This window comes from Canis lupus, chromosome 38, assembly GCF_003254725.2.
Source record: "Canis lupus dingo isolate Sandy chromosome 38, ASM325472v2, whole genome shotgun sequence".
Lineage (NCBI taxonomy): Eukaryota > Metazoa > Chordata > Mammalia > Carnivora > Canidae > Canis > Canis lupus.
In genome coordinates, this window is record NC_064280.1 from 17,465,421 (window position 1) to 17,486,882 (window position 21,462).

Genomic DNA, 21,462 nt, shown 5'->3' on the forward strand with positions numbered 1-21,462 from the left:
CATGGGTGAACAGAACTTCATCACAGAGCTCAGCAAACAGTCTGTGGAGAGCAACTCCTTGCACTTGAATTGAGGAAAACGTTTAAAACAAAAATACAACCCCAATAATGGTAGCAACAGGTTTCTAAATTTATTTTCATTTATTTATTCACGAGAGACACAGAGAGACAAAGGCAGAGGGAGAAGCAGGCTTTCTGCAGGAAGCCCAATGTGGGACTCGATCCTGGGACCCCGGGTTCACGCCCTGAGCCACCCAGGTGCCCCTCAACAGGTTTCTAATGAAGAAGAACTAATTGTGTTATTTCGCGTACCCATCGTGGTGGCATGATTTCATACCGTGCTAGGTTGTGGTCCTTAACCATGGGTATAGCGTTACCCTGTGGTACTCTAAGACCTGGTAGCATGGGTGGACCCTCTGTCTCTCTTCAGAGTGGGGGAGAAGCCACAGCATGGGGAGGAATACTGCAAATTTGAGAAGAAATGACATCAGAGGTCTCCCATAGTCCAGAGAATATTGCATTCATGTATAATTCTCTCTAGTTCTAAACTCCTTTAAGTCAAAAGGTTCTACTTATTGAAAATGAGTCCTATACCATGAAGTCTTGTTATTCTCTTGCTCAGAAACTTTCAGGGCTGGGAAAAGTTCAGCTTGCAGAATTAAGGACAGATTTTTTTTTTTTTTTTTTGCTCTGTCCTTTATGGTCTGTCACAAAATGACATCAACTACCTTTACAGGCTCATCTTCCCAAATATCTCAGATACAGAGATGCTGACCTGACTGGGAATACTTCCCCAGAGGTCAGATTCATAGATCAATAGTGAATGGAATTTCCTGGTTGGAAGACACAAGAGGCCCCTACTCAACCCATCACTAATCATTTGTTGAACTCCTAGTGGTTTATCAGACATGCCCCAGACTCAGGTAATTCAAACTGAAATCCCTTCCTCATCACTTCCCCAGGTGAAACCCTTTCAGGCAGGATTCCAAGTTGGAATCCTCCCTTTTTTGCAGAGCTCCAGGCCAGGCACCCCCGCCCCCCAAGCCATTCCTGTCAGTGTGTTCGGGCATTTACTGTATTCTCTTTGGTGTAGCTGTTTTCCCGTCGGTAAGCAATCTCTGAATGCCTGATATATGCCAGACACTATGCTAAACATTGGTGCATCCCACCTGCAGGTCTGCAAACTGACACTTTTCTGCTCGTTTGCCTGAAGATTCAAACATGATGTTTCACCAGCACTAAATGAACGTTTGTTAAGCGCAACTGTGTTTATGTGGAAAAAACATAAAATTCTGCTTTTCTCAATTCCCATGACTAAATGTTGTTTAGATAGTAGCTGCTGGGATGCCCGGGTGGCTCAGTGGTTGAGCGTTTGCCTTCGGCTCAGGGTGTGGTCCCAGAGTCCCAGAATCTCAGGATGGAGTCCTGCATTGGGCTCCCAGTGGGGAACCTGCTTCTCCCTCTGCCTGTGTCTCTGCCTCTCTCTCATGAATAAAATAAATGAAAGAAAGAAGGAAGGAGAGAAAGAAAAAGAAAGGAAAGAAAAGAAAGAAAGGAAAGAAAGAAAGAAAAGTAAGCTTTCAGTTGCATTGCCAGGGATATGATAGAGGAGTTTAGTGAGGGGTAGATTGTGTTGGAGATATGTTCAATTCATAATGGAAGGCTATGATGGCTTTAATTGGCATTCTGAATTTTGTTCTATTTATAATTCTTTCTTTTTTTTTTTTTTAATTTTAAGATTTTATTTATTTGAGAGAGTAGAGCCGGGGTCAGGGAAGGAGCAGAGGGAGAGGGAGAAGCAAACTCCTCCCCGCTGAGCAGGGAGCCAGATGCAGGGACCAGTATCAGGACCCAAGCCGAAGGCAGATTTTTTTTTTTTTTTAAAGGCAGATTCTTAACTAAATGAGCTACCCAGGTGCCCCTTCTCTTTATAATTTTTTAAGAGAGTAACTATATAAGTTATATAACTCTTTATATAAGACTTCTAGAAACTATATGTCTTCTTAAACATTTCTAGTAAATATTTTTTAAGTAATCTCTACCCCCAGTGTGGGGCTTGAACTTATGGCCCCGAGATCAAGAGTTGCATGCTCTACCGACTGAGCCAGCGAGGTACCCCTGAACCATTTATAAGTCTTTAAGAGAAACCACTGACTAATACTCAGTGGGCACTCAAATATTTTAAGTGAAGAGAAACAAGTTTCTCTCGTGAGAAAATTTCATTACATAAAATAAAGTATTTTCACCCTCAATTTTAGGGATAATTACAACAGAAAGCAGTCCTGTTGATGCTGATGATGCAAAAAAGCAACTACAAACCAATGCTGAAGAGCCCGCAAGCGTCACACCTTTGGAAAATGCAATTCTTTTAATATATTCATTCATATTTTATTTAACTAAGACGGTAAGTTCAACATAGTTTTTTTAGATAGAATGCTGATTATGGTTTTTGAGTTGATCTTGAGCATGAGGTAAAGAACTTAGAATGTCTTTATAAAAATTTCTGCTGATCCTTTGATGTTAGCATCTGAAACAAACCACAAGGGTATAATTTGATGGGTTCTTAGCACAGTGCAGCCCTTGGAGAGGATCTCCGGTGTGTCAGTGCTGGGTATATACACACGTGGCTCTTCCCGTTAGGGACCTTTCAGTCTAGCAGGTATATAAAGACTTTGACTGGAGTTGTGATATCGGCAGAAGTATGGTAGAATGATGTTTTGGATAAATTGATTCATCATGGTGGGAGAATGGGTAAAGAAGGTCAGAAGTTAGCTGAGACGTTTCGGCAGGAATTAAAGGACAAATGGGAGTTTGATGTGTAGGGTGTTGCTGAATAGAAGGGCTGGGGAGAGGGAGACAGAGGTGGCATGCAGTTAGACCAAAGAAATAACATGGTTAGAGAGTTGGAAGCTATTACGAAAAAAAAAAAAAAGGCCTTTTGGGGAAGCTGAGGAAGCCTTGGTGTTGAGCAGTCAGAGGAGGTGGCCTTTGGAGGAAGACAGGCCAACCATAAAGGAAGTTGTGTTCATGACAGATAGTGTGGCACTGTTTTGGGTGGGGATCCTTGGAAGGTTTTAAGCAGGAAAAGGATGTAGTTAGATTTGTTTCTTAGAAAGAATCACTTATGACAGAGTATCTATTCAGATTTATCTTTCTTAAGGGAGTTAGGATCCAAATGAGACATTAATCTGGAAGCTTTTTAGGACTTAGCTCCCCCTTGTGGTATTTGTTGAAATTGGACATTTTTCTTGGTAAATTGTGGGAATGAGCAGGCTTTCACAAGTTGGAGGCCAGGTTGTCTTTGGACCTGTAGAGGAAGAATCCTCCCCCGCAAAAATATTTTTCCACTAGGTTCTGTGACTTCAAGACTTGTGTGGGAAAGAGGGTTGGGTTTTTTTTTGTTTGTTTTTCTGTTCTGTAAAACTGCATGAATTTTGAGCCAGGATGATCTGGTTTCAAATCTTGGATTCATCATTTAGAAGCTTGGGCAAATTACTTAACTTTGTGTAGCTGTCATACATCTTCCAAATGCAGATAATACCTATCCAGTTGTTGCAAAAATTAAATGAGTTGGTAATAAAGTGTCTAGTATAGGGCCTGGCATTTTGTAGGATCCAGCCTGTGAGTACTTCTCACTTGGATGGTCAGAGAGCAGTATAAAGACACTGAATACCTGAGTAATTCAGGAGAAAGGCCGCCAGGATGGAAAAGATTTTTCAGTTTTCCCCATGGTTGTGGTTTACAGCCACACAGGTAAAGGTATATATGACCTGTGCAATTAGAATAATGATATCTTCAGTGATTAAGGTAGTCTCAGAATTCAGATTTGATCATCAGAATGAGTCCTTGCCACTTCAGAAATTTAACAGGCTCCAGATGTGGGAGGAATTCTTTATTCATCTTTTTTTTTTTTTGCGGATTTGCACAGAGCTCTGTTCTAGGCCTGGGTTGTGGGACACAGGTGTGGTAGAGGACAGGGTCTCTGCATGGGAGATGGTGGGAGAAGACACAGATGGGATGGGGAGGGAAAAGTGTTATAAAGCAACACTGACTTGAAAGGTGATGTTAAGAAAGCATTTTGATGGCCCAGTATGTACAGCGTATTGTGTTAGCAATAAAAGATTCTAAGAGGTACAAAGCATGATTCTGATTTTGGAAAGGTTTAAGAAAAGGGCATATCAGATATATATGAAAATTAGGGAAAATGGGAAATATCTGAAATATTTTTTGTGAAGTATTAAATAGTAAAGATAATTATTTGGTAGGGCTGGGTAGGAATGGGGTGCTGACTTGTTCAGGAAAACTGAACCAGACATCAGTTTCATGAATCCACAGCTAATGGAATCTTAGAGCAAGAGGGGACCTTTGAGGGCAGCTTGTCCAGCTTCACAAATTGCAGTAATTTCCTCTCCTGCAACCTAGCAGGTAGTTATAGGATCTGGGTAGCAGCAGGTCCTAGCGTGAGCATCCTAACTTTACAAAGCCACACGATGCTTTCTTGGTGAGTTCATTCTCTTAATTGACTCCAGATTTTCCTCCACATGACTCCTTCTCCTAGAATTGAATTGTTTTTCTACATAGCAACCTTTTAAATATTTGAAGTTATACTTTAATTTTTTAAGTGTTTTATCATGGAAAATTTCAAACATCCAAAAAGCAGAGATAATTGTAAAATGAACCCATGGGTCTATTACTGGGTTTAACAGTGATTCTTTAATATCACCCGATATTGGGCACATTCGAAATCCCCTCCCCTGCTTTTTAAAAATTGTTCTTGTTCAAATCAGGATCTTGTTGAGGTCCAGACGTTGTAGTAGGTTGCTATGTCTTAAATCAACTTAAATCAACTTTATTTTTTAATTTAAAAAAAATATTTTATTTATTCATGAGAGAGACAGAGAGAGAGGCAGAGACACAGGCAGAGGGAGAAGCAGGCTCCCTGCCGGAAGCCGGATCTGGGACTCGATCCCGACCCTGGGATCAGGCCCTGAGCTGAAGGCAGACGCTCAACCACTGAGCCACCCAGGTGACCCTCTTAAATTAACTTTAATCAGATATAAATTATGTACAACAAAGGGTACCCATTTTAAGAGTACAGCTCAATGAGTTTTAACAAATGTATTCACTCATGTAAAAACAATCATAACCAAGACATGGCACATTTCCTTCATTCAAACAAGTTCCTCATGTACCTCTCCAGTGTATCTCCCTCACCACCTCCTCCTGGCAACACTTCTTTTCACTGTAGATTAGGTTTTCCTGTTGTAGAATTATAATTATAAAATGGACTCATACCTAGGAGTGAAACTGCCCAGCTGTGTATGGTCAGTTTATCTTAAAAGAAGCTACCAAACAGTTCTCAAAAGTGTCCCAGTTTATACTTCACTAGCAATGAGACTTACAGTTGGTCGCATACTTGCTAACAGTTGGTATTATCAGTCATTAATTGAGGCCATTCTAGTAAGCACGTCTTTGTGGTTTTAATTGTATTTCTTATTGATTTATGATGAGCAGTTTTTCATGTGGCCATATGTTTTGTGCTTTATTTGTAAAATAGCTTTTGAAATCTTTTGCCCTTGTAAAATTTATGTATTTATTTTCTTTTGTTCTTTTTAAAAAAGTTTATTTAAGTAATCTTTACACCCAACGTGGGGCTTGAACTCACAACCCCAAAATCAAGAGTTGTGTACTCTTCTGACTGAGCCAGCTGGGCACCCCTCCTTTGCTTCCCCCTTTTCAAGTTTTATTTATTTACTTGAGAGAGGGAGCAAGCACAAGGTGGGGAGGGGCAGAGGGAGAAGGAAAAGCAGACTCAAGCCTGACGGAGGGCTCAGTCCCAGGACCCTGAGATCACAACCTGAGTGAAAGGCAGATGCTTAACTGACTGAGCCACCCAGGTGCCCCTTGCCCTTTCTTCAGTTGGATTCTTTTCCTTCTAAATATTAAGGTCTAAGAGTTCCTCATATATTTTGGAGATGACTCCTTTGTCAGATATATATTATGCATAGCTTTTTCCAGTCTTGGGCTGGCCTTTCAATTTCTTAACATTGCTTTTAAAGAGCAAATTTTTAATTTTGACGAACATCATCTTATTTTTACTTTTATGGTTAGGGCTTTTTTTTTTTTAAATATTTTATTTATTTATTCATAGAGACAGAGAGAGAGAGAGAGTCAGAGACACAGGCAGAGGGAGAAGCAGGCACCATACAGAGAGCCTGACGTGGGACTCGATCCAGGGTCTCCAGGATCACGCCCTGGGCTGCAGGCGGCGCTAAACCGCTGCGCCACCGGGGCTGCCCTGGTTAGGGCATTTTGTTTCCTGCTTAAGGAATCAGGCTATTCCAATGATGCAAATATTTTCTTATGTTTTCTTCTAGAAGTTTTATATTTTGCTTAGGTCTCTGTTCCATGCTAAGTTAATTTTTGTGAATGGCATCATGTTTCATTTTTTTTCTTCTGGGATATCTAGTTGCTCCTGTAGCATTTCTTTTCCCTTGAGATTACCGTAACACCTTGAGTTGAAATCAGCTGACCATATCGTGGGTCTCTCTGGACTCTCTTCTGTTCCCCTGACTTATATTTCTATTCTATGATAATAACACACTTTTCTGGTTAGTATAGCTTTATAGTAGGCATTGGAAGTCAGGTAGTTCTTTGGTAAAATTGTTTTGGCTATTTCAGTTTCTTTGCATTTCCATATAAATTTTAGAACCAATAGCAACTTCTATTAAAAACTCGCTGATATTTTGTTACTATGTTGAATCTATAGATGAGTTTAGGAAGAATTGATATCAAAAATATTAAGGCTTCTAATCCAAGAACTAAGTTCATCTCCACATTTAGATCTAAAAAAGATCTGTAAGTGACCTACAATATACACTGCTGAGAAACTTGCTTAGTTTCATGCATATTGTTTATATATGCCTGTGTATTTCATGCTTTTTGATGTTGTAAATGGTGTCTTACATCTCATTTACAGTTGTTTTGTGTTGATATCTAGAAATACAGTTGGTTTTTGTATATTGACCTTGTATCTTAATACCTTTTTAAATTTATTCTAGGATTTTTTTTTTGTAGATTTCATAGGAGTCTCTGTAGATAGATGATCATGTCATCTGTGAATTAATACACCTTTTTAAAAAGTCAGGTTAATTAAAACATTACTTTTGTAAAATTCACTGTATAATTTGATGAGTTTTCACATCGTTTCTTTAGATTTTTTTGTATCCCTCTTCTCTTGCCTTTCCTTCTGGGACTCTACGCATATGTTGAGACCCCTTTTTATAGCTCCACAGGTCACTGAGGCCCTGTTCTTTTAGTTGTTTTTTGGTCTCTCATGTCTTTGCTTCCATTTAGATATTCCCATTACGGTCTTCAGTGTCCTTTGGTCTTTAGTAGTATCTAATATGTGGTTAAGCCCATCAAGTGAATTTTTCATTTCTGGTATTTTATTTTTCAGCTTTGAAAGTTGTATTTGATTCTATTTTATATCTTCCACCTTCTGTCAGTATGGTCATAATTTTGTTTTGTCTTAATTTTTAATATACTTGAAAATAATTCTTTAAAGTTCTTTTAAGCAAATTAATTCTGTCCTCTCTGTTGGAACTTCTTGGTCTATTTTTATAGATTGATGATTGCTCTCTTCCTCCTGAGACCTCTTTTCCTGCTTTTTTTTTTTTTACATATCTGGTGATTTGTTGTTGTTTTGGATCCTAGGCACTGTGAATGTTACGTTGTTAAGTGCCTAATTTTTAGTGGCTTCCTTTAAAAAGGGAGTTTGCTTGATACTTTCTAATCTTCTTTTTAAGATTTGTTAAGGATGTGTATTTAGTAGTCTTTATTCTAGAGCTAGTATAGCTCTGCTCCTAAGGTGTGATTCTTCTGTACTCTACTGAATGCCTTGTGCCTTCAACAAGGTCAGGTCACTCTAACTGGCTGGAACACTATTTGCCTCCCAGGCCCATGTTAACTCTGAGAATCATTCAGCTTCCAACGTCCAGGGACTTGTTCTTTTCATCTATACTTTTTGCCATTCTCAAATCTTACCTAATTAATCTTACCCTATACAGATGCTGCTTCAGATTCATTAAAGATTGAAGGAAACCCCCTTGGAGATTGCTGAAACTCACTTTCTTTGTAGCTCCCATCTTTTAGATGTTTTTCCCTGTCTGTCTCAGGTACCTCTGCCTCCTCAGTGAGGTTAGTGGACTCCACATGGTTTCTCCCTCCTTGTACTGAGGCCTAGAAAGTGCCTCCAAGTAGAAAGCTGGTTGACCTCCAGGCCTACCTTGTTTGTTTCCCTTTTCTCAGAGGTCACAGTTGTGTGCTGCCTGTTGTTCTCTACCTGATTTTCTAGTTTTTTCAGTGAGAGGGCAAGTACATAATTTACTCTATAGGTTTATCCTTTTGTTTATTGTTGTTGGAATGTATTCATTGAAGAAACAGGTTTGTTTGGCTTCTAGGGATTATCATGGTCTGCATGTTGCTAACCACGTCCCCCACTATAACTGATCATGTTTCTCTGGCTCTTTATATTTACTGGGAATTAGTAGTCAGATTCAGGTTCAATATTGATTGGCAAGGATACCTAACAGGAGATGTGCACTTTCAGCAGGAGGCATCTAACATCAAGATGTCTCTCTATTTTTTTAATTAATTAATTTATTTATTGAAAGGGAGAGAGTCCATGCAAGCAGGAGGGGCAGTGAGAGGAGAGAATCTCAGGCAGACTCCACCACCCTGAGTTGCAGAAAACAGCAAAGGGCTCAATCTCACAACCCTGAGCTGAAATCAAGAGTCAGATGCTTAACTGACTGAGTCACCCAGATGCCCTGTCCCTCTGTTTTTGATGTTACTAGTCATTGGTGACATTGACTAAATTTGTTAATGTACTTATAAGCTGCAAAATGCTGATATGCTGACTATATTGTTCCTGCTTCATTTAAAGGCTGGGTTATCTACAAAAAGAAGCTTATAATCAAGAATTCTTTACACTGAGTTTTGGTGTGCATAGTTCAGGCAATATAAATATTTGATTCTTTAAGTAGTTTCCAAAATAATGAGTTGTCTTCCCAGCTTTATCAAAAGATGCCAAAGGGATTTTTTTAATGTGTTTCTTCTCTTTCTAACCATTATGACATCATTAATTTAAAAATATTTGGTGTGTTTTAATCAGCTATGTTTCTTATTTATATCAGTGCTCAATTTCTCCCATTTTTGGCCAGGGAGCCACTTCAGCTTGGCTTCTGGGCCTTTGTGACACCACCCAGTGGTCATTGATACCTTCTTTGCTTTCTACTGTGGCAAACTGTTCTAAGCTCATCTTCTACATTTTTTGCCCAGATCATGAAAGAGTTATTTCCCTAGGGAGGCCCTAATTCCTTTTAATGGGAAATGGTATTTAGAGACTATAATCTGGGTACTAAGATTGCTTATTGCTTTTGAGTTGGCCATCATTTCTAGGCCTTTTCAGAGGAAAAAGCTAGGAAAATATTCAAACAATTTAAAAAACATCAATATCAAACTGCTCTCCACAGTTCTTATTGGAATGTTTCCAGGATGCTTTGTAGTTATTTTTGTTTTTAAGCTATATCCCACTAGTACATGCTTAAAAGAGTTCCTTTCTGTTGTCCTGCCATCAATTTGATACACAGGTTAACGGTTTCATTTTTGCTTTCACTTTTTAGGGATTACTTTTAAATATTTGGTTTTGTTGTTTTATAAGTAGCTAACATATTTACAAGTTACAATGCCAATTTATAAAACAAGATCTTTTCAGAGATCTTGGTCTAGGTTTTGTCCCAGTTCCATCAAGCCTGTTACCCTCTTCTATGGGTAATTTAAAAAATTCATTTCATTATCTAATTAAAAATAAGCAAATGATTTCTGCATTCTGCCAAGATTCTGGCTTTATTTACCTTACTTACTGAAACAACTGAAAAGAAAAAAAAAAAAGCAAATCCAGACAAAAGAAACAGTTTTCAAGACACGAGACATTAGGTAACAAAGGACAGTAATTCCTGAAAGATAGGGAACTAAGTGCTATGAGCCCTGCAGTTATTCCTGCTTATTGCACTGAAAGACTTCCTTGGTTGTAGCATAGAAGTGAGGAACCGTGAATTGAGGAGATGGAGCTGAGAGTCCAGGGAAAGCAAGGCAGCTAGAGTTCCTGGACTAAGTACCAAGAGGAGAGCTCTACACAGAGAGTGAGCTTTGGAATCTGTGAATGGTCCCCTTTGAGAATTCATCAGCATATGTATTTGACAAAATTACTGAAAGTCGGAGAAACCATCCAACTGATTAGAGGGAGCAGATCCTGACACAAGGTCAGGAACAGTACCTTATAATTCTAGGAGAATTGGATAAAGTACTCAGAAAGGTCTTGCCTAACAAGCCTTAAAAACAAGATGCAAAAAGAATAAAAATATTTCCTAGTAATTTACCTGAGCAAACAGAACAATGCCAAGGCATATATTAGTCAAGGTTCTCTAGAGAAACAAAACAAATACAGGACCCCCCCCCCCCCCACACACACACAGATAGATAGCTAGAAGAAGTTTATTATAAGGAATTGACATATGCACAATTGGAGGCTGAGAAATTCCATAGTCTGCTGTCTGCAACATGGAGACCCAGGAAAACCATTGGTGTAATTCAGGCTGAGACCAGAGGGGAGCTGATGGTCTGAAGGCCTGAGAACCAGAAATACCAAGTGTGGAAGAAGAATGAAGTTCCAGCTCAAGGAATCAGGCAGGAAGGGGTGAATTCCTTTTGCAGTTTGCTCTGTTCAGGCCCTCAATGGATTGGATGTTGCCTTCTCATATCCAGAAGGGCAATCTACTTTATAGAGGCTATTGTTTGAAATGCTAATCTCACCTGGAAACACCCTCACAGACATACCCAAAGATAAGGTTTAATTTGGGTACTCCATTAACTAGTCAAGTTGACACATAAAATTAACCATATTTGTTCATAATGTATGACATGCAGTCAAAGGTTATCAGGCATGCAAAGAGGCACAAAAATATAAACATGATGAGAAAAATCAACCTTTCAAAACCAGTCAAGAACTACCAGAGATGTTAGAATTAGGCAAAGGTATTAACATAGTTATATTACTATATTTTGGATATTAAAAAGTTAAGTGGAGACGTGAAAGATATTTCCAAAAAAAGACCCAAATCAAACTTTTAGATATGAAAACTATAGGGCCAGAAATAAATATACTAAGTGGGAATAATGCTGGACTAGACATTGTAGATGAAAAGATTAGTGAACTTGAAGACATGGCAATAGAAGCTATCCAAAATAAAATACATAGGGAAAAAAAGACTCAAGAAAAATGATCACATCACCTGTGAGCTGTGGGATACTTTCAAGCAGTCTAATAAATATAACTGGAATCACTGGAAGACAGGACAGAAGAGGTGTTCAGACAAATATTTAAAGACATTATGGTTGAAAATTTCTAAAATTTATGAAAACTGTAGATCACATATTCAAGGTCAATGAAACCCAAACATATGAAGCATGAAGAAAACTATACCAAGGTATATCATAATCAAATTGCTCAAAATACATGTTAAAGAGCAATCTTGAAAGCAGAGAAAAAAGACATTTTACTTAGGGGTTAAGATAAGGTTGATGTCAAGATTTCTTGTCAGAAGGCATGGGAAAATACAGTAGAATAATTTTTTTTTAAAGATTTTATTTATTTATTCATGAGAGACACAGAAAGAGAGAGAGGCAGGGACACAGGCAGAGGGAGAAGCAGCTCCATGCAGGGAGCCTGATGTGAGACTTGATCCCGGGTCTCCAGGATCACACCCTGGGCTAAAGGCAGGTGCTAACCTGCTGAGCCACCCGGGCTGCCCAGAATAATATCTTTAAATGTACTTGAAGAACAATATTGTTGACCCACAATATCATGCCCAGCAAAATAATTTAATAAACGAAAGATTAAATGAAGATTTTTTTTCCCCATTGTATAAGAGCTGGAATGAATTCATCAGCATACCTGTGCCATAAGAAATGTTAAAAGAAGCCTTTTAGGCATAAGAAAAGTGACAGATGGGAATAGTTGAGCTACAGAAAGTAGTGAAGGATGCCAGAAGTGATAACCATATAAGTAAATATATAAAACCATTATCTTATTTAAATATCTTTAAAATTTAACTTTCTGTAGCATAGGGTTTCAAAAATAGATAAAAGTAAAATATATGACAACAAAAATATGAAGATCAGGAGATGGAGAAATGGTAATAACTCTTTTTTTTTTAAGATTTTATTTATTTATTCCTGAGAGAGAGAGAGAGAGGGAGAGAGAGGAGCAGAGACACAGGCAGAGGGAGAAGCAGATCCCATGTAGGGAGCCTGACGTGAGACTTGATCCCGGGACCCCAGGATCACACCCAGGCCAAAGGCAGGCACGAAACCACTGAGCCACCCAGGCATCCCGGTAATAACTCTTATAAACTTCTTCTTATACACATGGACTACTTAAGGTAGACTGTGATAAGTTAAAAGATGAATGCTATAAACCCTAAACCAACCACTAAAACAACAAAATAAGGAGCTAATAAGCCAACAGAGGAGATAAATGAGAATCATTAAGACTTGGTTGATCAAAACAAAGGCGGAATAAAAGTAAAAAGGGAACAGAGAACAGATGGGATAAATAGAAAAAAAGATTGCCCAGGCTTAAACTTAACCGTATTAGTAATCACATTAAATAGAACTTGTCTAAATACCCAACAAAAAAACAGATTGTTGGATTGGGTAAAGAAGAAGCAAGACCCAAATAGATGCCTTCAAGAACCACACTTTAAGTAAAAAGACATAAAAAGTTTAAACTAAAAAGATTGAAAAAGTATATTACCAGGGATACAGAAAGTTATTTTCTAGGATAAAGTAGTCAAGCAAACTTAACAATCCTAAATATTGGTGCTTTTAATAATAGGCTTTGGAAATACATGAAACAAAAACTGATACAACTAAATGGAAAAAACAGATATAAGTATATAATTATAATTGGAGATTTCAATATTCTTCACTCAATAATTGATAGAAGAGATGGAATGTGAATAAGGTTCTAAAAGATATGAGCAACATTGTCAACCATCTTGACCTGATTGACATTTATAGAATACCCTAGAAGAGCAGAATATATGCATTTGAGTGCACTTGGAGCTTCTACCAAGATAAGTCACATACTGGGCCATAGGCAAATGTTAAAAAAAAAAAAAAAAATCAAATCAAATCATAGAAAGTATGTTCTCTGGCTGGTAAAATTAAATTAGCAATCAGTAACAGAAAGATCTCCTGAATATCCCCATGTATTTGGAAACCAGCTGACATACTTCTGAATAACTTATAGGTCAAAGACATAAAAAGGGGATCGATCCCTGGGTAGCTCAGCAATTTAGCGCCTGTCTTTGGCCCAGGGCGTGATCCTGGAGATCCGGGATCGAGCCCCACATTGGGCTCCCTGCATGGAGCCTGATTCTCCCTCTGCCTGTGTCTCTGCCTCTCTCTCTCTCTCTGATGAATAAATAAAATCTTAAAAAAAAAGACATAAAAAGGAAAATTGGTATTTTGAACTGAATGAAAATGAAAATAGCATGTCAAGTTTGTACAGTAGCAGTAAAGCACTACTTGGAAGTTTATAGCACTATCTATATTAGAAAAGAAGAAATGTCTCCGGTTAGTGACCTCAGTTTCTACAATGAGACACTAGAAAAAAGAGCAGATTAATCCCCACGAAGCAGAAGAAAAATAGAGCATGACTTACTGAAACAAAACAAAAGGAAATTCAATGAAAACGAAAGCTGGTTCTGTGAGATTAATAAAATTGACTAACCTCTAGCCAGAGTGATCAGGGAAATAAAAGAGAAGATACAAATGACCAATGTCTGATCAGACAGGGGCATCACTACAGATTCTACAGAAATGAAAGCAATAAACAGGATATTATGAATAATTGATGTCAATTTTTTAAAAAGATTTTATTATTCATGAGGGACAGAGAGAGAGAGAGGCAGAGACACAGAGGGAGAAGCAGGCCCCATGCAGGGAGCCCGACGCGGGACTTGATCCCAGGTCTCCAGGATCACGTCCTGGGCTGAAGGCAGTGCCAAACCACTGAGCCACCCGGGCTGCCCGATGTCACGTAATTTGACAGTCTGGATGGGATGAATAAATTCCATCTGAGACACAAATTGCAAAAGCCTACTCAAGAGACAGATAACAGTCTTGTGATTATTAAAGAAATTGAATTTATTTATTTTATTTTAGTTATTTTAAAGATTTATTTATTTATGATAGACACAGAAAGAGAGAGAGAGAGAGAGAGAGAGAGAGAGAGAGAGAGGCAGAGACACAGGCAGAGGGAGAAGCAGGCCCCATGCCGGGAGCCCGACATGGGACTTGATCCCGGGAATCCAGGACCGCGCCCTGGGCCAAAGGCAGGCGCCAAACTGCTGAGCCACCCAGGGATCCCCAAGAAATTGAATTTATTGTTAAAAACCATTCTACAAAGAAAACTCCAGGCCCAGATGATTTCATTGGTGAATTCAATTAAACTTGTTAGGAAGAATTAATAATTCTATACAAACTCTTCTAGAGAATTGAAGATAAGAAAATACTTCCCAATTCAAAGATATAACAAGAAAAGAAAACCACGGACATTTTAGCAAATCAAGCCTAACAATATATAAAACGGGTAATAAATACATAATGACCAAGTATGGTTTATCCCAAGAATACAAGGTTCATTTAACATTAGAAAGTCAGTCAATGTAAGTCCCATATTAACAAGTTTTAAAAATAAAATCCACATCTTCTGCTCAATAGAAGGAAAAATCATTTGGAAAAAATGCATTGTCGATTACTGATATTAAAAGAAGTGATAGCAAACTAGGAATAGAAGGGGCTTAAAGTAGCCTCTATGACAAACTTATTAACATTGTACTTAGTGTGAATAATTGAATGTTTACCTCTTAATACCAGAAACAAAAACAGGGGTGTCCTCTCTCATCCCATCTATAAACATTATAGTGGGGCACTATAAAGTAAGTATAAGTAAGTATAAGTAAGAAATGGCCAGTGCACTGAGTCAAGAGAAAGAAAAAGCATACAGATTGGGAAGGAAGGAGTAAAACTGTCTTTATCTGCAGACACTCAATATCTCTGAATAAAATCAGGTGGAATCTACAATAAAGCTACAGTTTAGTACGGTTTCCAGATAAAGATTAACATCTAAAAGCAACTGTAGGGATGCCTGGGTGGCTTAGCGGTTGGGCATCGACCTTCTGCCCAGGGCGTGATCCCGTGGTCCCTGAATTGAGTCCCACATTGGGCTCCCTGCATGGAGCCTGCTTCTCCCTCTGCCTGTGTCTCTGCCTCTCTCATGAATAAATAAATCTTAAAAAAAAATAAAGGCAACTGTATATATACTAGCAATGAACAATTGGAAATTAAAATTAAAATCTGGGGGGATCCCTGGGTGGCTCAGCAGTTTGGCGCCTGCCTTTGGCCCAGGGCTCGATCCTGGAGTCCCGGGATCGAGTCCCACGTCGGGCTCCTGGCGTGGAGCCTGCTTCTCCCTCTGCCTGTGTCCCTGCCTCTCTCTCTCTCTCTCTATCATGAATAAATAAAACCTTTAAAAAAATAAAATTAAATTAAAATCTGTGTGCGATAGCATCAAAAAATAAGAACTACTTAAGGATAAATCTGGCAAAACTGTGAGACTTATAATTGAAAACTATAAAATACTGCTGAAAGAAATCGAAGACCTAAATACATGGAGAGATGCCTTGTTCAAGAGCCAGAAGACTAGGGACGCCTGGGTGGCTCAGGGATTGAGCCTCTGCCCTTGGCTCAGGGCATGATCCTGGGGTCTTAGGATCGAGTCCCGCATCAGGCTCTTTGTGTGGAGCCTGCTTCTCCCTCTGCCTATGTTTCTGTCTCATGTTCTCTCTGTGTCTCTCATGAATAAATAAAATATTAAAAAAAAAAAACTTGTCACTATGACAAACAGTATGTAAAGTATTAAGCTCCCATTTTGCTCCCCAGAGTCAACATAATCCCAATCAAAATCTCAGCAGGATTTTTTGGTAGAAAATGAGAAGCTGATTGTACAATTCATATAGAAAATTCCAGGGACCTTGAACACACAAACGTAACCTGATTTCAAGACTTAGGATAAAGCTATGGTAATTAGGAGGGCATGGTGTCAGTGTAGGCAGTGGACAAAAAGATCACTGGAACAGAACAGATAATCCAGAAATAGATCCATCCGTACCTGGAAGTGGACTTCTGACAAAGGTAGAAACACAAAGTGGAGAAAGAGAAGTGTGTTAAACCAACAGGACTGGAACTATTGGAAATATCCCTGTGCAAGAAATTGATCCATATCTTAATCGTACACATAAATTAACTCAAAATGCTTCATTGAACTGAATGTAAAGCCTAAAACTATAAGACTTACAGGAAAAAAAAGTTAAGCAAATATTTCTTAGATTTCACACCAAAAGCAGGATTCACTCAGGAAAATTGGATAATTTGGATTCCATCAAAATAAAAACTTCAGCTTTTCAAAATACACTGTTAAAGTGAATGAAAAGACAAGACACAGATTAGAGAATCACTGGAAAGCATATATGTGAACAAAGATTTATATCCAGAATATATAAAGAACTCTCCAAGGTCACTAATAAGAAGTAACCCAGTAAGTAACACTTCACCAAATAAGATGTGTGCATAGGAAATAAGCACATGAAAAAATGTTCAACATCATTACTTTTCTGGGAAAAGCATATTTAAACCATCACGAGTTATCATACATACTTCTTAGAATGACTAAAGCTAAAAGGAATGATTTAAATTAAAATACCAAATGTTAGAGATGTGGAGAAGCTGGAAATATATACTGTTGATGGGGCTGTAAAATGGTACACCATCTTGGAAAACCACTTGTCAGTTTCTTAAAAAGGTAATTGTCAAATGATCCAACCATCCCTCTGCTAAGCATGTACTCTTGAGAAAATAAATCCTGCATCTACATCCATCTACTTACATATCAATATTCATAGCCTCTCTGTTTATAAAAGCTAAAAACTGGAAAAAAAAAAAAACCCAAAACACCTCAAATGCCCAACAGCTGAATAAATAAGCAAATTGTGCTAGATCCAAATACTGACCGGCTACTCAGCAACAAGAAGGAATAACCTATTGATGTATGTAGCAACATGGGTAAATCTCAAGTTATGCTGAGTGAGATGAGCCAGAGAAGTAGAATATGTGGTGTATCACGTATTCCACATATAAAACTAGGAAATGCAAACTATTAGGATAGCAGTTCTCCTTGGGGTGGGGACAGGCCTGGTCAGCAAGTGGTGGGAGGTGGGATTCCCAAGGGGATGAGGAGACTTGTGGAGGTGAAGGATACGTTGTTTGAATGTGATGACATTCTCACAGGTGTATTCGTAGGTCAAAACTTAAACCAGATTGTGCACTTTGAATATGTGGTTTATTGCATGTGAATTTTATCCTGGAGCCGTATAAAATATATTTGTCTCTCGCTACTTTCTTTTGTAGAAGTAGTAGTCTACACTTTTCTCTCCCCTTCTTTAAAAAAAAAAAAAAAAAAAAATTCTGGAAGCCATACCCTAGCAGTATATGTATATATATAATTTTTTTTTTTTCTGTTTTCACAATATACCTTAGTGTATGCAGCAGCTCTTCTTTTGATGGACGTTTGGGTGGTTTGCCATCTTTTGTAATTATAAATAATACTGGAATAACAGTTTCGTTCATATATCTTTTCTTTTTTTTTATAGTTTTTTTTAATTTTTATTTATTCATGATAGTCACACACACAGAGAGAGAGAGAATGGCAGAGACACAGGCAGAGGGAGAAGCAGGCTCCATGCACCGGAAGCCCAATGTGGGATTCGATCCCAGGTCCCCAGGATCACGCCCTGGGCCAAAGGCAGGCGCCAAACCACTGCGCCACCCAGGGATCCCTCATATATCTTTTCAACATTTGTTGTGTCCACAGTATCTTTGAGATCTTTAGAAGTGGGATTGTTGCCTCAGAAGGTAAATACAGGAGTAATTTGGGGAGATGTTGTGAAGTTACCATTCATAGAGGTTTGTCATTTTGTATGAGATACATAATGATGAACAGAGTATGAGAATACTTGTTTCCCCTACATCCTCTCACCAACAGAGTATGGTGTCAGACGTTTAGATCTTGCCAGTGTAAGTGAGAAATGGTATCTCAGCTTAGGTTTAGTTTGTATTTCTTTTATTATGAGTGAGGCAGAGCATGTTTCCATATGTTTGTGAGCTATTCCTATATCTTTTCATGAGAGCTGTTGATTATTTTGTTCAGCCCATTTTTTCTATCGGTTTGCTGGCTGTTTTCTTCCGTTTACTTGCACAGTTCTTTAGATTTTAGGGATATTATCCCTTTGTCTCTAATGTTACACATGTTTTTTTCTCCAGTTGTCACTGTCAAACTTTTTGACATTTTGCTTTTTCTTTTTTTTTTCTGTGTGCAGGGGCTAGACATTTTTTAAGCAGTTGTTTGCAAATCTCTTCTCTTGGATTTTGAGACCTAGGAAGGTTTTGCTCACTCGTAATACATCGAGAAATTCACCCATGTCTCTCCTAGTACTTGTGTTCATTTTTTTTTTACGTTCAGGTTTCTGATTCATTTGCAATTTATCCTTATGAAAAAAAATGTTAACTAAAATGTTAGTAATAACTAACATTTAGTCAGTTGTGACTACTAACATGTAGTAACTAAATGTTTTTTTTGTAACTAAATGTTATAACTAACATTTAGTTACTAACATTTAGTTACTTATAACTACTAACATATGTTAGTTATAACTAACAGTAAATGTTAACTAACTAAAACGTTAATTATTACTAACATCACTTAATGGAAAAGTGTCTTTTCCCCCAGCTGACTTGTATTGTATCCCAAGTTCTCAATGCAGTTGGGTCTGTTTTTTGGATTTTCAGTTCTGTTCCGTAATCTATATTCTTGGGCCAGCACACCATGCAGTTTTCATTGCAGAGCCTCCTTGCCACACCTCCCCTCCCACCCCCTCCCCTTGCTCTTTTTTTTTTTTTTTTTTGAGAATTTTCCAGATCTTGTGTGTTCTTCTGAACTGACTTTAAATACCGGAACACATACCTTTTAAAGATTTGCAAACATCAAGTTTTCCTCCACGTTAAACGTCCCCCGTTTCTTCCACTTTTAGAACGTGTCTATGCACAGGCCTGGTCCTGGCTCCACGTGTCACGTGACTGTAAAATACGGGGCCCTGCGGTTTGGTGTGGTGGGGACAAGGCTCCTTCCAAGAAGCCTTAATTTCTGGGGCGCCGGCCGGTGAGACAGCGTGAGCCAGTGGAGTGGACAGGGAAAAAGATGGGGTGGGGGTGGGGGTGTGGTGGGGATGGTGGGGTGGGGGTGGGGGGATAGTGGGGTGCGGATGGTGGGGGAGGGGGGGCAGAGGTCCCGGGGAAGGCCGGCCTCGCCCTGGGCACCGCGGCCAGCCCGGGGGACGGGGTGGGGTGGACCTTGTTAGGGCGGGCGAGGCTGCCGTCCGCGTGGGCTGCAGGACCGGCGGCTGGGGTCCCCGCTCGCAGTGACCCCGGGCCGGCGCGGGGGGCGGGGCGGGGGGCGGGGGGCGGGGCGGGACGGGGGGTTCGCCCCAGCCCGTCTTCCCCTTCCTCGTCGCACCCCGGGGCCCTTTCCGTGGCGCGGCGTCCCCCAGCTCCCGCGGCAGGTAAGCCTCGGTCCGCGCGCCTCCCGGGGTTTCTCCCGCGCAGGTCTCCTCGCTCTTCCCCGCCTGGCTCGCCCGCCGCCGTCCGCCGCCGTCCGCCGCCCTGGCCCCGCCCCCCGGCCCCGCCCCCGCACGCGCGCGTACGTCCTCCGACGGGCGGCGTCTGATGACGTCTTTTGCAGGAGGCGTAGGGCGGAAAGGGCCGGCGGCGGGGGAAGGCGAAGTTCACTCCCAGCGTCCGCCTCCTCGGCCGGCTCCTTCCCGGAGGAGGAAACGGTGGAAAGGAGGGGGGGGGGGCGGAGGGCTCCGGTGCTGTTCCGCGGGGGAGCGTCGGCTCCGCGCAGCGGCCCCCACCACAATGGACTCCGTTCCCGCCACTGTGCCTTCTGTCACCGCCTCCCCGGGGGACTCGGAGCTCCTGGGACCCCTGTCGGTGCTCTACGCGGCCCTCATAGCCAAGCTGCTGGAGGTGACGGCCCCCATTCCCGGGGAGGGGCCCCAGCCCCGGCGGGCGAGGGTGGGCGCGGTGGGCGCCTGGCGGGGCGCGGGAGCCCGGGAGTCGGGCCGGCCCGGGGCGGCAGGACGTTGCGGTGCTGTCGAGGGAGGCGGGAGGGGGGAGGGGATTGTAGGAAGGCTTCGGCGCTGGTTCGTTCGCCATTGGTTTCTCAGAGTGTACCAGGCACTGTGTTATCTCTGGTGCGCAGTCAGGATCTCTTCGGGTCCCTTTCCACGGAGCCTCGGCGCTGGTGTGAGTGTCTGTGTGTGTGTGTGTGTGTGTGTGTGTGTGTGTGTGTCGGGGGGGCGGTATGATGGTCACTTGTGTGGTCGGGGAGGGCGGCGAAACTGTACAATCAGGCAGGTGTTCAGGGCGACCCCAGTCGAGGAAGCATTTAAAATAAAAGCCCTGTGTTAGGTGGGAGGCGGTCACATTCAGAGCAGTCTGGCCCAGTTCTCGGGAGCTGTGTCTGAGCTTATTACTCAGCATTTGTTTTCATGTGACAGTCGAATAGGAAGGACTAAGGAAAAGCACATTATTTGGGTTCGTTATCATCATTTTGTTGTTTTTTTAAAGATTTTTATTTATTCATGAGAGGGGGGGGGGCAGAGACAGAGACACAGGCAGAGGGAGAAGCAGGCTCCCTCCAAGGAGCCTAATGTGGGACTCGATCCCGGGTCTCCAGGATCGCGCCCTGGGCTGAAGGCGGCGCTAAACCACTGAGCCACCTGGGCTGCCCATCATTTTGGTTTTATGTAGGGCCACGAAAGTCGATTCCTCTATAGGGTGTTCAGTTTTGTGTTTTATTGGCTTTTTTTTTTTTTTAAGTCTTTATTCATGAGAAACCCACACAGAGAAGCAGAGACACAGGCAGAGGGAAAAGCAGGCTCCATGCAGGGAGCCGGATGTGGGACTCGATCCTGGGACTCCAGCATCACTCCCTGAGCCAGAGACAGACGCTCAACCACTGAGCCACCCAGGGTCCCTTTATGTGGCTTTTAAGTCATAAACATCAACTAAGAGGAAAGAAAGTATGATCCAAAGAGATCTAGGCATGTTCTAGAGAGCGTGATGTGATAGGACCTGTTGGAAACTGGAAACATATGTTCAACTTTTAAAGACCTTTTTTTTCTTTTTTTTAAGATTTTATTTGTTTATTCATGAGAGA

General features: G+C 40.7%; 1 protein-coding gene and 1 long non-coding RNA gene across 9 annotated transcripts in view; one reads left to right on the forward strand and one right to left on the reverse strand.

Annotated features, from left to right (window-relative positions):
* MIA3 (MIA SH3 domain ER export factor 3) overlaps window positions 1-21,462 on the forward strand; it is a 57,035-nt gene that overhangs the window by 15,958 nt on the left and 19,615 nt on the right. For 6 of the 8 annotated variants that reach the window (XM_025420935.3, XM_025420942.3, XM_025420934.3 and 3 more), the window contains exon 6: window positions 2,258-2,403. In XM_025420935.3, the coding sequence (XP_025276720.1) occupies window positions 2,258-2,403 (146 nt within the window). Of the gene's footprint in view, window positions 1-2,257; window positions 2,404-19,977; window positions 20,268-21,462 lie in introns of those variants that run through there. The other 2 variants (XM_025420940.3, XM_025420941.3) reach the window with 1 other exon arrangement.
* Window positions 10,901-19,698, reverse strand: LOC118353583 (uncharacterized). Its single transcript, XR_007409187.1, has 2 exons — window positions 19,593-19,698; window positions 10,901-19,319 (listed from the first exon to the last, which is right to left on the reverse strand). It is a non-coding gene; the product is annotated as an uncharacterized LOC118353583 (long non-coding RNA).